We start from the raw sequence: 15,468 nt of genomic DNA on the forward strand, positions 1-15,468 counted from the left end.
TGTCAACATAAGCGTACATTAAAATCGTCTTTTGGATCATAATTAAGATGTTCAAACGTGTGTGTACGTGAGATCAGGCAAAATGAAATTCAGAACGGCCAAAAAAGAAAAAATAGTCGCCGATTTTACAGGCTTTGATTGAATCGTCATACATGCTTGCTTTCTTCCGGTCATCTGCAATTTTTTTCGCTTGAAGCTAAAACGAAAGAAGGGTACACGCCAGGGCTTTCATTTAAGCTGTGAAAATGACAATGCGCAATGATAATGGTATATAATTCGAGTGCAGAAATTGGAACTGTCTCCGGACCTATAACTACTGAAGTCCCCTCTCTCTCGCTGATGCGTCTGTTGATTTGCTGCGTCTCCCCTCTCCGTGATTTTACCTTTCGAAACAAGGCTTTGAAAATGAAAAGCAGCAGCCCTGTCCGGGTCTGACAAAAAGCCGTGTGACTCAGCCTTATTCTCCGAAACCTCCAGTCTCTAAAGGATTTTCATCCTCCTCCTCCTCCTTCCATTCTCTCTCTCCCTCCCTCTCTTCTCTTCTTTTCCCCTCCCTCGCTCGTTCGCAAGCCCCGGAGAACATGTCCTCGACGCTCTATCAACAGCGGACTTCACTACCGTGAGTTTCTTTTGCTTTCTACAGTCACTCCACACTTCTTCGTTCTTTTGAACTTGTTTATTCTCGTGCAATCACATGTCATGCGTAAGATGTTAGATGGTTCTCTCTTCTTTCTTTTCCTCTTTGCGTCTTGCATCTTCATTTGTTCTAACCTCAAAGAATGGAAGGACTGGGTCGTCGACCGCAGGAAGAGAAGGGGAATGAACTGAACAGAACCGAGATAACATTTTAAAGTGACACTTCAGTCTTTCAGGATTATAAGAACGTCAAGTTGAAAAAAGAGTTTAGTTTAATCCAGTTTAATTTTCTGATGCCGGAGAGAGAGAGAGAGATGGGACAAAAAAGGTTAAGGTTTTTTGTTTTCTTTCACTTTTCTTTTCGTGTTTACAGATTGTGAAAATTATTGCACGGGGATGTGAGAAGGAACTGTTTCAACGCCGTGAATGTTCAGAGTCACATTTTGGCCAAAATTTAACCCCGTCTCTCGAGATCTGCGTTATCTTTCTTCTTCTCGTCACAAGTACAAACACAAACGTCTCTTGTCAAGCTTCCGATTTACGCCTACCTGCATTGTGCGGGACGCTGTCTCTACTGTAGTTGTACGGCCTTTTCCTCGACATCTCATTTAATACCCTATGTACCCTGCAATGTTCCTGAAAAGGACTAGACATCGGAAACCGTAGAGTGATAGACCTGTGGAGGGAAAGAAAACAAACAATGAGACTGATTTTCTTGGCAAGAATTGATATATTGTTTTTGTGGGTTTGACGTGTTACGTCTCGTCTGGGTAAGTGTATGAACTTTGAAAAGCATTAAAAATGCGATCTTACGGGGGATATGGGTTTTCTTTGGTTGAAGGGATTTGAATAGGGTGGGTCCTTACGGCGTCCAGCAGAGAGAGATGATGAAGAAGCTGGAGAAGAAAGAGGAGAGAGAAAGAGAGGAAGGCGTTGGTATCTCCTCTGCTAATTCCAAGACGCCGATGCAGTCGCCTCCTCCTCCTTCGTTGCCCTCAAGAAGCTCCACCAACATGGCCCCCACCCCCACGCCTTCGTGGCTCCTCTCTTCCATTGCAGGTAATTTTGACTGGCCCCTATTGAAACTTTGACGCGAAACCCATGCTCGTTTTCACATGTTTGGAAGACGAAATCACGGATGTTGTTGCAGTGTCCATCGTTCGTGCGAGTATTGGTCTCTCTCTCTCTCTCTCTCTCTCTCTCTCTCTATCTCGGTTTTAAGTTTGAAATGCTTTTGGTCTGTCGAGCTGCGTTTTTTCCAGTACGTTCGGAGAGGTGATTAGCGTCTCTCCAAAAGCCATATCAAAGGAACCAAATGATTTCAAAATGCCGACTTTTCGAACTGGAAACTGCCTTGTGAAATCTGAGAAAAGTAAAAGGCGATGATTACTTGGTACTTGTAGAGATTTGCATGCGTTAAAACCCTCTCTCCTTGTTAGGCCTTACACAAAGCGCAACTGCTGCTAAAAGCGTCTCCTCTCCCATTAGGTTTTGTCAAACTCAATTTCAAATTATTGCTTTAGAGTGCTTTAGACATTTCGTAAGGGCTGAACTACTTTTTGAAGTGGGTTGACTTATCCAAGAAGCTCATTTAATATGCATATCCTTGAAGCCTGAGCCAGAGAGCTTGAACTGAAATGAAGAAATTAGTTAATTAGCTATTCCCACTTACAAAAAACCTGGCTTATAGATATGTAAACATACCCGAGTAGGACAAAATGAATTACAATGGCGTGCATGGATGAAGCTAGCTACTACCCCTATCAGTTACAGGCCCCATGATGGGTTTCTTTCCTACTGCGAACTGTCATCTTACTGTGTCAGTGTCTCGTCCATCTTTTCTGTTCATGCATGATAAGCCCGTCTCTTGTGTTTTTGAAATTTGAAACGATTGGCAAAAAAAGGAAAAAGGAAAGGGGAAGAATCTCTTTCTTTGCTTGCCTCCTTGCTTGCTTGCTTGCTTCCCTTTCCAAACGATCCTTTCGTCGGGATTCGTTGACGGTGACCTTTCTTCAATTTAATTCAATTTCGAAACTCGGAATTCGGATGTCGAAAGAGGAATTTCGATGCAAATATGGTGGGAAGTAATAGACCAGGACAAGGTTGTAATTAATGTTCATCTGTACACCGGAGGAAAAATTAGTTGGCCTTGATATTACGATCCGAGGCACATTTGACGTGTGGGGTCTGGACTTGCCCGCTTTTAATGTGTAATTCAACTAACAAAAGCGAAGGACGAAAGTCAAAAATGAAAATTTCCAGATAGTAGAAAGTTCTAGTTTTAGGGATTATTCGAGGCAACAACGATAAAATATTAAAAAAAGCGTAGTTTCTTACGAAATCAAAAAGATGCATATGTCAAATCTGTTAGTACAGAACTCTTATGGAGCATTTAGAAATGAGCTCGAAGCTGAAAATGAAATTTCATTTTTACCGAGCGTCAAAATTATTTCACTCCTGCGATGGTGCTGTACCATAGCATCTTCAGAAATTTGTTCTTATTTGGCTAATTATTGAAGTCCTCTGGTAGCAGAAAACAGCAGCTGTAGCATGTTGTGCCCATATGTTCTCTATATTAGGAGACAGAGAATGAGACATTTCTCATTATTGCTTCTGAATTTCATTGATGATTCGAACGGGATAAACTAGGTTAAGATTTAATTGAGGTTGATTTTTCAACTTTAATGATGACTATGATTGTCAATAAGAAGTCTCGCATGTCTCAAACTATAAGTTTGTAGTACTATCACATTACATTCTGTATTCTGACTTTTAGAGGTTAAAACTGTTGTAGATCTAGATGAAAAACTGAAAGCCGCACTGGGGAACCCGGATGAGGATGGAGGTGGCGATACACTCGCCAAACGCGCCGAATCCTACTACCAGAAGCGCCCTCAGCTCATCGCTTTGCTTCAGGATCTGTACAAGTCCTATCTCTACCTATCCGATCGTTACATCCAAGCCCTCTCCAAAAGCAAGAATCACACTCACACCCGACAGTCCTCACATGTCTCCAGTCTAACCGACCACGACTACTCTGAGCACGACAAGGAAGAGGACTGCTGGACGATCCAGATCGATTCCTCGGATGCTGAGAGCTCGCTCTCGTACCAGAATCCCCTTCCTCTCGCCAATCTTGGCAATGTAGGGAGTCTCGACGCCTTTATAGCCGACCTTGTGATCAAGAATGTGGAGTGTGACATCCTCCTGAATGAGGTCTCCATCTCCGAGCAACAATGCACCGACTCGTCGAGGAAGATTGAGCTGCAGAAGAGCCTTCTTGAGGTCCTAGAGTCTGAGAGGATGATATTGCTCCATGAAAATGCGAGGTTGGGGTACAGAGTGAGTGCGCTGGTGGAGGAGAACCGGGAGCTGGCTTCGGAGTCGGTGTTTATCAAAAGGAAGGCAGGTGAGTTGGCCCGGTGCATGATGAAGATGAGGGAGGACCAGAGGGTGTTGCTGCTGAGCCGCAAGATTGAGGACCTTCAGGGGCAGATTTACGGGTTGGAGAAGCGGAACAAGGAGTACTATGAGCAGCTCGCAAACAGGGATCAAGAGGATGACAAGCTCGATGCTAAGAAGACGAATGACAGCCGAGTAACTTTGGAGTCTTGCCTTCCAATAGGGAAGCTCAAGTTGAGGAAGAATGGCGACGAGAATGTTAAGGGCGATGGTGGGAAGAGGGCGGCCAAGTGGTGGGAGAGGGTGAAGAACATGGACATATTCATGTGTGGGATGCAGACAGATATTAGCTGAAGTTACTGCAGTCCTTTTGGAATCTCTTCAGCTTAAGTAAAAGATGGACCATAGCATTATCAAAAGTTCTAGACTTGCCCGCAGTGATGTGTTGCTCTTCCTTTTTGTAGATTGTCTGGATAGCAGAAACATCTCGTTTATATGTCTCCTCGTATAGTGTCGAGACTCGGTGGGGAGGACATCGAGGTTGTCGAAAGTTGTTGAACTTGTGCAAAAGACCATATTCAAGATGTTTAATGTATCTCAGTGTAATATGAGTAGTAGTTTTGAGGAAGGCCTAGTCTTTTGCTATACTGAAATCTGCAGAAAACGTGGTTTATAAGTTGGTTTGGAAATTTCGATAAAAAAAAAAAAAAAAAAAGTTGGTTTGGAAATTCTCGGCGTTTACTGTAGATTGTGACAATTTCAGATCAGCATGCAACCTATGGTGCGGAGGAGATGGAGCATCCGACATGATTCAAGAAGATAAAGACAAGACAGATTTTGTATTAAATCCCATCACCCACATATAACCGCTTACTCCTTATGATAAAGTAAAACTCAGAGATCTGAAGAATCCGCATCTGAAACGCCAATACTTGATCTTGCCAGACAAATATTCAGCGATTTGAGTAAGAGAACTGCTCAGATTTCACAAGCCTCACGAGATTAAAACAGTTCGTTAAAAGTACAATGGAAAGACAGACAAATGAGAGAAAATAAGGATTTTAATAGCACTACAAGTATTGAAATGACAATAACAATCCCTCTCTCTAGGAGGCCGGAGTTGCCTCAGTCACCTTAGTGGCCTCAGTCACCTGAGTCGCCTCAGTCACCTGAGTCGCCTGACCCTCTTCAGCGGCGGCCTCAAAAGTCTCGCCAGGTACAAGCTCGGGGACTTCGTCGTCGTCGTCATCCTGCATTCCAGTGGCACCAGAACCAGTGGCCGCACCAGGCACCTGCTTCTGGAATTGCTCTGCCAACTTCCTCAGGTTGTCCAAGTTATCAGGACCTGCATTATCTCCCCCAAGTAAATTTAAACATACAGAATCACAAAGCAAATAAAAACATCTACTAGTAAGAGAACACAAGCATTACCTAATTGGTTGATGATGCCAGGGAGGATATCCTGTAGCTCTGCACATACAAGGAATTGATGTCATATGTCAATAACATGTGTTAAACTCTGGCATTTTCAAAGTCCATGAAACATTCTAAAGATAAAACTATAATAAAAGTTAAAGGAGAAAAGGAGAAATGCGTACTCTTGGTCTGAGGAGAACCACTAACTACCCAGGTATTTGCAGCAATAGACGCTTGAACTGCATTTCCAAAGTAGAAAAATCATCACTTGATCCTAAAGAAACATCATTTGGGGTTGCAATTTGAAAAGTATCTCACCTTTGGGATTCAAAAACTGGATAACTACATCATCCTTAAAAATGTTGACTTCTTCAATTGCGGGGATGGCATTCACCCCAATCCTCTTCAGGGTGCTTTGAAGCCTTTTATCATCTGTCGTGGTGGTCTTATGAACAGCCTTCTTCTTTCTGCAGTTGAGACCACCAAATGAGTAACGACAATTAGATGGCATCAGATCAGTGATCTATGTAACCAAGCCACAGTTAAATGAAAAATGCATGTTAGAAGTCCTATGAGGAAGGAAACCCTCACTTCTGTCTGTCAAAAAGAAAGGAGATCCTCTCTTTCTGTGACATACATTAAGTAGCTTTCTATTTAGCTCATTTCAAAATTTCACCATTTATAATCTGACAAACAGATGTGAACAAGCAAAAGAAACTGTCATATGCTGGTAAACCAAGATAAAAAAAAACTTCATAGGAACATCTGACTTATGAGTAGGACCAACTTGCAGACCTTCTCATGGTACCCTTTCCACCAGTGCGGACAGAACCCGCCATCTTCATAAGCCTCTCCCTATTCATCTGCATGGTAAAAAGAGTTAAGCAACAATAAAACTACTTCAAAGCCAGAAACTCTCAAGGCATAATGGAAGTTGATAGAATTGTGGGAAGGACTGCACAGGAATCACCAAAAGGCCAAGTACAGAATTACTGGAGGACCAAAAAAAAACCCTAATATAAAAGATGGAAGGAATTAAAGGAATGCACATTGTGAATTAAGATCTCAACTTCAACACCATTCTCTTCCGAAAACCATTTTTAGTTTGTCCAGTACACACACAAGGTCATGCAATTTCAAAGACAATAAAAAAATAACCGCAATCATTTCTTAAAAAGATGACAATGTTTCTCATTGCTGATCGCCTAGTTAGTAGTTTTCTCGATTTTCAGCTAGGATGGGACACAAACTCTAGTTTATCATCTCTTCAGCCAACAAAAATGCAAGATAATTAGATCACAGAGAAGGCCCCAATGTCAATCATGTTCTTTAAGCATAGTTCAAACTTATTAAATCAGAGAATGCATCCTGTTAAAAAAAACAGCCACGCCTTATTCATTCCTAACTAGGGTAGACCCCAAGGCCCGCAACACAATCAATGACACATGCAAAAAGAAAAAAAAATTGACACCAGTAACAGATGAACAAATTAGACCAAAAGCAACGAGGACACCATGGTTAAGATAATCATTACAAAAGTCAACCATATATGAAGACTTCGAAACACTCCAACTAGTAACCACAACACAAAACCAAATTAAGCACAAATCTAACCCACACAACTACGCAAAACTTAAAACAAAAAGACAACCAAAAGAAAAGCCTCAAAGGCTCGAACACAATATTATAAATAGCTAATAAGTGAACAATACTCTGCCTCTAACAGCAAAACACTAAAAGCTTATCAAACAAAGCCAGATGAGGATAAAATGCAAAAGCTTAAATATGTAAATTCTGCATCATTTCAATTGAAAAAGAATACCTAAAGTCTTAGACTAACTATACAGAGCAACCTTTGCAAAAGGACTGCTTTGACACAACAACGGATATCTTGAACTTCTACCTGCTCTTGAACATTACAGAATATGCCACCCTCCCTTTGACACTTTTAGGATGCTCTCAATTGCGGACCAAATTATCCAGTCTGCCTAAAACAAGTCACTACAGTTCCTACACCAGATTCTTCCTACTACTGAGCTATAACAGCTAACTCCACGCCCACAGATAAAACCCACCTCAATTGCATCCATCAGCCCAAGTTCAACCCACCCAATCGGCCGCAAAACTTACAGAATATACAAGAGGGCACACAAGGCTAACTGCGTTATATTACCCAGCCGAATCACTTTTTGAATACTTATTTTCCTCCCATTCACATCACATACTCAACCCAAGAAGGAAATATCTAATACTGGAGCCAAAGTGATCATCTTTCTCCACAACTCCCACATCAACCAAACAAATGAGCGAGGCAAAGCGTCAGAAAGACAGCACACAGAGCCCACACACGCATCCGACGACAAAAAGCCCCATACCCACGATCGAAGACCAAGCCCCCAAGAACCCCCATCTCCTAAAAACCTCCAAACAGAAAGAAAAAGACAACAGCAGCAGCAGAAATGCAAACGATATTCCAACAACCCAGCAATCAGAAGCCAAAACCCTAATCACAGATTCGAGCTAACGACCCAACAGACACCGCGCCACGAGAATGCGTCAAGAACGCAAGAGAGGTCAAAAGAATGGCAGGCGGAGTCAAATTCGAGGTGGAGAAGATGGGTTTACCTTCGTTAGGGTTTTTGGGTCCGATGGGGTTTTGGGGGAGAAGAAGATAAGAAGAGAGAGAGAGAGAGAGAGCAAGACTCCTCAGACGGCGCTCGCTTTGATTTAAGGATTGCTGCCCTCCTCTTCCCAGCCAAGGTTTTCGACTGCTACGTTCCGTGGTCTATACTACGATCGGACGGCTGAGACAGGGCCTCGCGGGACACGTGCCCCGATCGTGCGGACCCTCGTGAGTTGGGGCATTGCCCAAGTAGAGTTCACTAGCGCACTCGTTTTGTTAAAATGAAAGTGAAAAGTCATTTTGTTAAGATCTAATTACTCGTGTGATGGCGATTTAATCATTCGGTAAATGAAAATCCCTCAGAAACAAATTATTGTCAAACTATAAAAATAACTCAATTTTCTCTCGTGCTTTGCTTTTGATGCTCGTTTCGTTCGAACCATGTGTTCATCCAACATTGATTCTCCTATTAAATTTCCACTTGATACATTTTTTTAAGCTATACGTCAAATTGAATGCCTTATATCCACGGCCCAATCTAAATGTTGCTATAAATCATGCGAAAATTTTCATAATTTCAATTAATATCAAGTTGATAATGTCATGAGGTGTAGTTTATATTCCCTATTGACAAGAAGACATGAAGGTCTTGTTCTTCGGTGAGCAAACGTGGGTCCAATAATCATCTTGATTGGAGTCTTAAAGAGTAGTGCTCGGAGACATTAGAGGGCTTTTATAATTTAGACTTGTATTTTATTAGTAGTTTGGGCTTAAACTAATAAATAGTTATTAAATATATATATGATCTATTTTTCTTGTAATTGAGTAGGGGTGATTGGACCAGTGGAACTGGTCCCCATTCTTTGGAACCAAGAACTAGACCATTGAGTCCTAAAATGGGATCAGACTAGTTTGATCCGGTTCCTAAGTGGGTGAACAGAACTAGTGGCTCCCTCCGTCGCCACCAACATAGTACCTTTCCTGCTTCCAAGTTGAGTGACTCCTTCCGGCATCACTCGATGCTACTCATTACCCGTCCAAATATGGCCTTGTCTATGGCTCGCAAGGCGGCCTGTCCACATATTTGGCGAGCTTGGACAATGAAGGAGTGGCTCAACTTGGACGAGTCGCTGGTCCAGTTATGGCTCTTAAGGGTTTGTGCCTCTAAGATCTGGCCTACGAACTTCCAATGGCAAGTCGTCCATGGCTGCGAGCAACGACGGAGAGGGCTCGGCATGGACAAGCGAGCCTTGACAATTGCGCCGGTGACTCTACTAGTCTAGATGTGGAGTCTGCGAACCTTCAAATCTGGAGCTGGCGACGACGAAGAGTTCGGAAGGGGCGGTTCAACTTGGACAAGCGATGTTGGACGAACAGATTTCTCTAGGCAACGAAGGGAAGAAGCTAAGAGGAAGCGGAATGGGAGTGGCGACTAGTGAGTAGGGTTTTAATAATAATAATAATAATAATAATAATAATAATAATAATAATAAAATGGTCCAGTCCAGGCGGTCTGGTTCCTATCCAAGGAACCAAATTGAAAATAATCGAATTGTATGGAATCAATAACCGAACTGGCACCTCCAGAGCTTGGCTAGAATTAGCCAGTTTGGTCTGGTTCAAGCAATTTTTAGTTCGGATGGTTCTATATGTTCTCGTCTATAGTTTGGAGTAGTAATATAAAGATGAAATGTGTTAATTATAGTGAAATCTTTTGCTATATGTAGCCTTAGTTTGAAGATGAATTAGGATTCTCACTCTTAATCCTACCAAATGCTCTTGTACTATTGATAGAAATATTGGCCTAGACAGTGCGAAAATGCAGAAGTTGCGAGTCTACGAGACCGGTAATGCACGGGTGGATTGTTATGTTGCTGATGTTGGTTGGACAATTGCATTGTAGTGAACATGCTTGGAATCAATCTGGACGTTTATGGTTCCTCCACCAATAGACTTATCAAGATGGGTCTTAAATCCATATATGACACATTTAAAACTCAAATGGTTCACTTAAATTTTGAAAAGCCTGTTTAAATGGGTTTAAAAATTGAAAGCTTAAAATAAATTGGTCTAAATGGGTTGGACTTATAACCGATTTCCAATCCAGGACTCACACACTCTCTTTCCCTCTTTAGCCTTATAAATATATTTTTTTTTACAAAAATTGAAATTATAATTTTTTTTTTTTCTTTCTTCTTTTATCTTCCTCAACCGATAGCCAACACAACGATGGCTGGCAAAGCTCAAGCTAGCTAGTCTCAGGTGAGTTCGAGGTCACCAATGTCTGGCAAGGCTTGGCTGGCTAGCCGCCATCATGGCTAGTTATCAGCCGAAGAAGAATGAAAGGGAAAAAGAAAAGAGAAATAATTAAAAATTATATTTAAAAAAAAAGAAAAGAAAAAGAAAATAATAATTTAAAATTCTATTTTTTAAAAAAAAAAAAGAAAAGAAAAATATTAAAAGGAGTGTGTGGTGGAAAATGTAATAATATTTTTCATACTTTTGAATATCATAAAATATTTTCTAATTTATTTTTAGATTTCAGGTAAAAAAACGAAAAATTTCGTAATTTTCCTAAAAAAAATACCTTGTCCATGAAATAAATAGAGGCTTATTTTTTAAAAAATTATAAAAATTATTCACTATATTTATATTGCATGAAAATGTTTTAGCTATACCATTTTTGAAAAAAAAATCATAAAAAATAAGCTTTTGTAGGTTTAATTAAATTGGTCGCATGGACTAGGAATGAATCGGATCGCGTATGGATCAAGAATTTTACATTAATTAAATAGATAGATTTGGGTCGGACCATTTATAACCCAACCCAAACCCGATTTGATCTATCCATTTGACCATTTAGGATCTTGTCATCCTTTACCATTTAGGATCTTGTCATCCTTGGGCGCTCTCAAGCCTCAATGAAGTAGGCAAACGAAACAGAGTCCTGCACTGTGAGATGGCAACTTCCGGTAAATGGCTGTGTGAAAGGCCAAGAAAATGCAGGCGGATGAATTCTGCAACCTAGAGAATGGTTGGTTCTTTTTGTAATAGAACAGTACATCGATGTAAACGATTACATTCGACGCTTTTTTCCGCTCACATTCAGGTGGCTCTCCACGAGAAACGCGATATGCCGTTCTTTTCAGGCTTCAAACACTTCGTTACGGTAGTCATGCAGGCAACAGATTCGTTCGGCTGTTGAAGCTCTGGAGGGCTAATTTCAAGAACGTCGCTGCCTCAAAAGCAGGCGAAGAAACCATAAGTATCCGACGCTTTGCCTCTAATATTTCGAAATGTGCCCTGCAGAATCGGTCAAGTCTAGTCGACAATCAACTCCATAATCATAACAATCGCAATCCAATATAATATCAATGTACATTTTCCAACGGCTATTCACGCCTCGATTAATCCCAACATCTTCACCATGACGCAATCGCTTGGATCTTCAAGCCTAAACGAAGTTGCAACATGAAACGGCGATCAAATATTTTACACTTTGTAAGCATCTGATTCTGGCCATCTGGTGTACGCAGTCTTTAGAGTTTCTGCTGTACACCATCGCGCAATCATATCGGCGGGCAATCAACTTTGCCCTCCTTCGCAAGCTCGAAACCCGAATCATCGGATGCGCAGCTCAGGCTTTCTTCCTCTTCTTGTTGTTTCAGGGTCTCGTAGAGGGGAGCATTCCTGGTCTCAGGAAGCCAGAGGCTCAAGACTCCACTGAAGATGGACAGCGAGCCGAACACGAGGAACGACAACGACGGGCTCAGGCGGCCGACCGCGACCAGCAGAGGCGCGAGCGAAGCCCCCAACATGACGGCCTGGCGCAGCAAGGACACGGCGAAGTTCCTCACGTTGGTAGGGAACAGCTCCACGCAGTAGATGTACGACACGTCGAACGCCATGGAAGCGGCCATGAACCCCACCCCTTCGATGATGAGTTGCGCCCAGCTCCCCCTCCCGCTCCCGCCCGATTTCTGCGCGTCCTTGCCGCCGCGGTTCTCTCGAGCGAAGATGACGCAGAGGATGCACGAGATTCCGGCTAAGAAGGCGGACTGCGAGAAGAGCAGGCGGCGGTTCATGAAGCTCAAGAGTACGCTCCCGAGGAGGACAGCGGGAATTTCCATCATCGCGTTGAGGGCCACGGTGAAGTAAGAGATTGAAGTCGAGGTTTTCGACGTTCAATTGAATGCCGTAGTACACGAACCCGATCCCGAAACCGGCTAACATGATCAGGATCATTCTTTGAGCCGCCCATCTGGTCTTCCACAGGCTCTCCTCTGCTTCAGCTGCCATTGATCCTGCTCCGGCCTCGGCTTTGCCAACCATTTTCGGCGGAGACGGATTGGAGAGGACTAGATTGGATGGCAGCTTCTTACCGTTGAGTCGTGCGAACTTCTTCAACACGTCGAGCGCCTCTCCCTCGCGCCCCTTGACAAGAAGCCAACGCGGCGACTCGGAAACGAAAGGGACCAGGAGAAAGCAGTAGAGCAGGGGAAAGATGGATATTATCCTGTACAGGTCCCTCCAACAGTTCCTCGTCTGATAAGCGATCAAGGGGAGAGAGAAGAACCCCGCGGTGAAGAAGAAGAAGCCGTATTGCCCCACTTGCCCGCGCCATTTGCGGCCGACAGCTTCTGTGGAAAGGACGAGACAGCAAATGCCGATCCCCGATCGAGCGAAACCGTTGGCAAAGCGGAGGAAGGCATACGTCCATACGTCCGGCGAAAGGGAGGTGAGGAAACCGGTCAGAGTGGTCAAGACGCAGGCGATCAGCACGGTTCTCTTCCGGCCTAGGCGCGCGTCCGCCAAGTGACCAAAAACAGCAGATCCTGCGCAGGAAAAAGCGAATAACGAAAACCATGAGAAATGATACCTCTGAGTAGGTGGAAAAGCATGCGGCTCTGTAAGCATGTTCAAGAGGCGGATCGATCTGACGTACCTAATAAAGAGCCGAGGAAGAAGAGAGAGGCGGGTACGGCAGCAAGGAACTTGCGGTCGCAAATGAGACCCCATTCGGCGATTACCGAGCTGGTGTTGCCGCCGACCCACTCCCAGGTCCCTCGCTCCAATCCACAAACGGAAGCGGCGCCGCCTCCGTCTCCGCCTCCTCCTCCAGCAGCACCGATGCAGGAACCCGGCGATTTGCACCTCCAGGCCGACGGCTGCGCGTCGGTGAAGATGGTGATCAGCGCGTTCTGGGAATCGAATATCCATGCGAACGACACCAAGAACACGTGCAGCAGCTGCGAGAACCCGAACGACCCGACGTACTCCTCCAGGACTTCGTCCACGGTTAGCTCTAGCTTCCTGGGTGGTGACTCGATCTGCGCCAGGTCGATGTTCATGCACACGAGTCGCTGTGCCTCTTCATCTTCCATTGTTGGAGGGAACGTAGCTAAAGCAGGGGGTGAATATTCGAAAAGCACCTGCCAAGATTCTGCATCTTCCCTTCTGATTCCATGTCCATTATATAGAAGAAGGTTCGGCATGTGTTAAAGCATGCTATATGAACCTTTTGAAAATAATAAACCTTATAAATCGCGATGAAATATGCAAATTATATGTCTGCCTGCTTTCTAAGAAGAAACTGGGAAATAGATTTTTAACACTCTCGGCTTCTATAATTATACGAAATGGTTTATGTATCGCAATACGAAATTATGGCAAAAAAACAAAACAAAAATGAAGCGCAACATTTTGGCGTTTGTTTATGGTGAAAGAAAATCAGTTTTTGAAATTTAATGAGATAAGAGGACTTCTTTTATTGCTAGGAATTAGAGAAAAGAGACTTGTGAAGAGAAGCCATTCATTTTTCTGTGGCAACAATGCGATCTTCTGTCTTCCACAATAAAAAAAAAAAATTGGTGATTAGTCAAATCGAGATGAGACATCTTTACGATGAAGATGATTATTTTAAATAGATAAATCTCAGACGCACTAGATTAACTTGTGAATGAAATAAGAGCAAGACACAATAGCCGAAACGGGTGGCCAAAACATGAGTTCGTTTGCAATTTGCAGTCCGAGAGTATTAACATCACCAATCCTGCGTATAATGACATGACAGAATGGTAGGTTAACCCTAATTAACTTCATTATCATCCATGCTTAACACAAAACCCCTCAATTCAAAGAGTTTCAAGCTATTCTCAAGTTTCATTATATTCCACGTGGATGTGACTGACCAATGTGCTGAGTGCAAACTGCCAACGAGGCTAAAGGGAAACGCCCCCGCCTTTCAGTACTCTCCATTTTTCCCCAGGAAACCATTTTTAAAATGCTTAGTGCTCCATCACTGTGCTTCATCATGTACTTTAAGGCGAGTGCAAGGAAACAGAATTCCTTTAATCTCATTGGAAGTTTTTTTAGTCTCTAAAGGCAAGATGATGTCACTGTCTAAGATGTTGACGTTAATGCTACTTCTGAAATATGAAGGAAAACGGAAGAATGAAATTTTGGGTGGAAAATGGGAAAAAATAACCCAAATTTCGTAAATTCTCTCCAAATTCCCTCGCTCTAACTTCAAATCCTGATTTCATTATCACCATAGAGATTATGTGGCTAATAACTCCGGTTTTAGGGTTTGTAAGGTCGATCTTTGTGAAGCAAGGTTATGCTCGACGAGATAATCCTAAATTTTTTGAATTAGCTTGTCTCAATCATTCATACATATTTAAGTAGACACGATGTCATACAATGTTATCATTACAAGTAGTGTTCGAAACTTATAATTAAACTGTCTCCACAGCAAGGTAATGGGAGTGTGGTTCCTCTGTTAATAAGAAACGTCGTGATGGTTGCGTTGCTATCCTATCACAACCACGTAAAGTGGCGCACGTATTATGGCACTTGAATCACCTAAACCTCTTTTTTAAGAAGTGACAATCCGAGCAAGACTACTACTTATGCTGACACCCGCCCCTGATTTGATTTTCCAGGCCTCTCACTTCTTCACGGTATCTCGGAGAGGATGATGTCCACGTCTTCTTCTTTTTCAGGATCAGAGTTTCTGCTGTTCATCCTCCACCATCCGTGGAGGGGAGAAGCTTCATGCAAGAGGATCTTCTGTTTGTCCCACTATTCCTCATCCTGGAAATTGGGTGAGTCAAAATGGACCTGTCCGAAATCGGTCCAACATGTGCAGTTGATCCTATATGAACAGTCGGTTCCACATGTGCAGTTGATCCTATATGAACAGGATTCGTAGTAAGTGGTCGAATGCGTGGAAGCCGCCCCTCATCCAACGGCAGACTCGGACCGACCAACTCAGTCTAAAGGTAAAAAAATTTGACGCCCTATAACACCATATATATCCAATAGAATCATGCTAAGTTGCTCTTAAACAGAATGTGTGCTATAACATGATTCTTTCGTGATATAAAACG

General features: G+C 42.9%; 3 protein-coding genes across 4 annotated transcripts; 1 reads left to right on the top strand and 2 right to left on the bottom strand.

Annotated features, from left to right (window-relative positions):
* The first annotated feature begins 325 nt into the window (after positions 1-325).
* Positions 326-4,666, top strand: LOC104425870 (kinase-interacting family protein). 2 transcript variants are annotated; one of them, XM_010038714.3, is made up of 3 exons: positions 326-619; positions 1,478-1,695; positions 3,431-4,666. In XM_010038714.3, the coding sequence occupies exons 1-3, from the start codon at positions 582-584 to the stop codon at positions 4,390-4,392; spliced, it is 1,218 nt and encodes a 405-aa protein (XP_010037016.2). In that variant the 5' UTR covers positions 326-581; the 3' UTR covers positions 4,393-4,666. The 2 variants fall into 2 exon arrangements, with proteins under 2 accessions (XP_010037016.2, XP_018721221.2); XM_018865676.2 differs by lacking the exon at positions 326-619 and adding an exon at positions 1,276-1,406.
* A 235-nt stretch (positions 4,667-4,901) lies between these two features.
* LOC104425869 (basic transcription factor 3) lies at positions 4,902-8,230 on the bottom strand. Its single transcript, XM_010038713.3, has 6 exons — positions 8,080-8,230; positions 6,250-6,317; positions 5,773-5,921; positions 5,637-5,693; positions 5,470-5,508; positions 4,902-5,383 (listed from the first exon to the last, which is right to left on the bottom strand). Exons 2-6 carry the CDS (start codon positions 6,315-6,317, stop codon positions 5,145-5,147), a joined length of 552 nt encoding a protein of 183 aa, XP_010037015.1. The 5' UTR covers positions 8,080-8,230; the 3' UTR covers positions 4,902-5,144.
* A 3,169-nt stretch (positions 8,231-11,399) lies between these two features.
* On the bottom strand, positions 11,400-13,616 carry LOC104425868 (organic cation/carnitine transporter 1). The gene is given in 3 exon segments (XM_010038712.3): positions 11,400-12,234; positions 12,236-12,912; positions 13,023-13,616. Coding segments are annotated over 3 exon segments (1,815 nt in total). The 5' UTR covers positions 13,573-13,616; the 3' UTR covers positions 11,400-11,646.
* Between the last annotated feature and the right edge of the window lie 1,852 nt (positions 13,617-15,468).

The sequence above is a fragment of the Eucalyptus grandis genome, chromosome 11 (genome assembly GCF_016545825.1).
Source record: "Eucalyptus grandis isolate ANBG69807.140 chromosome 11, ASM1654582v1, whole genome shotgun sequence".
In the NCBI taxonomy this organism is placed as follows: domain Eukaryota; kingdom Viridiplantae; phylum Streptophyta; class Magnoliopsida; order Myrtales; family Myrtaceae; genus Eucalyptus; species Eucalyptus grandis.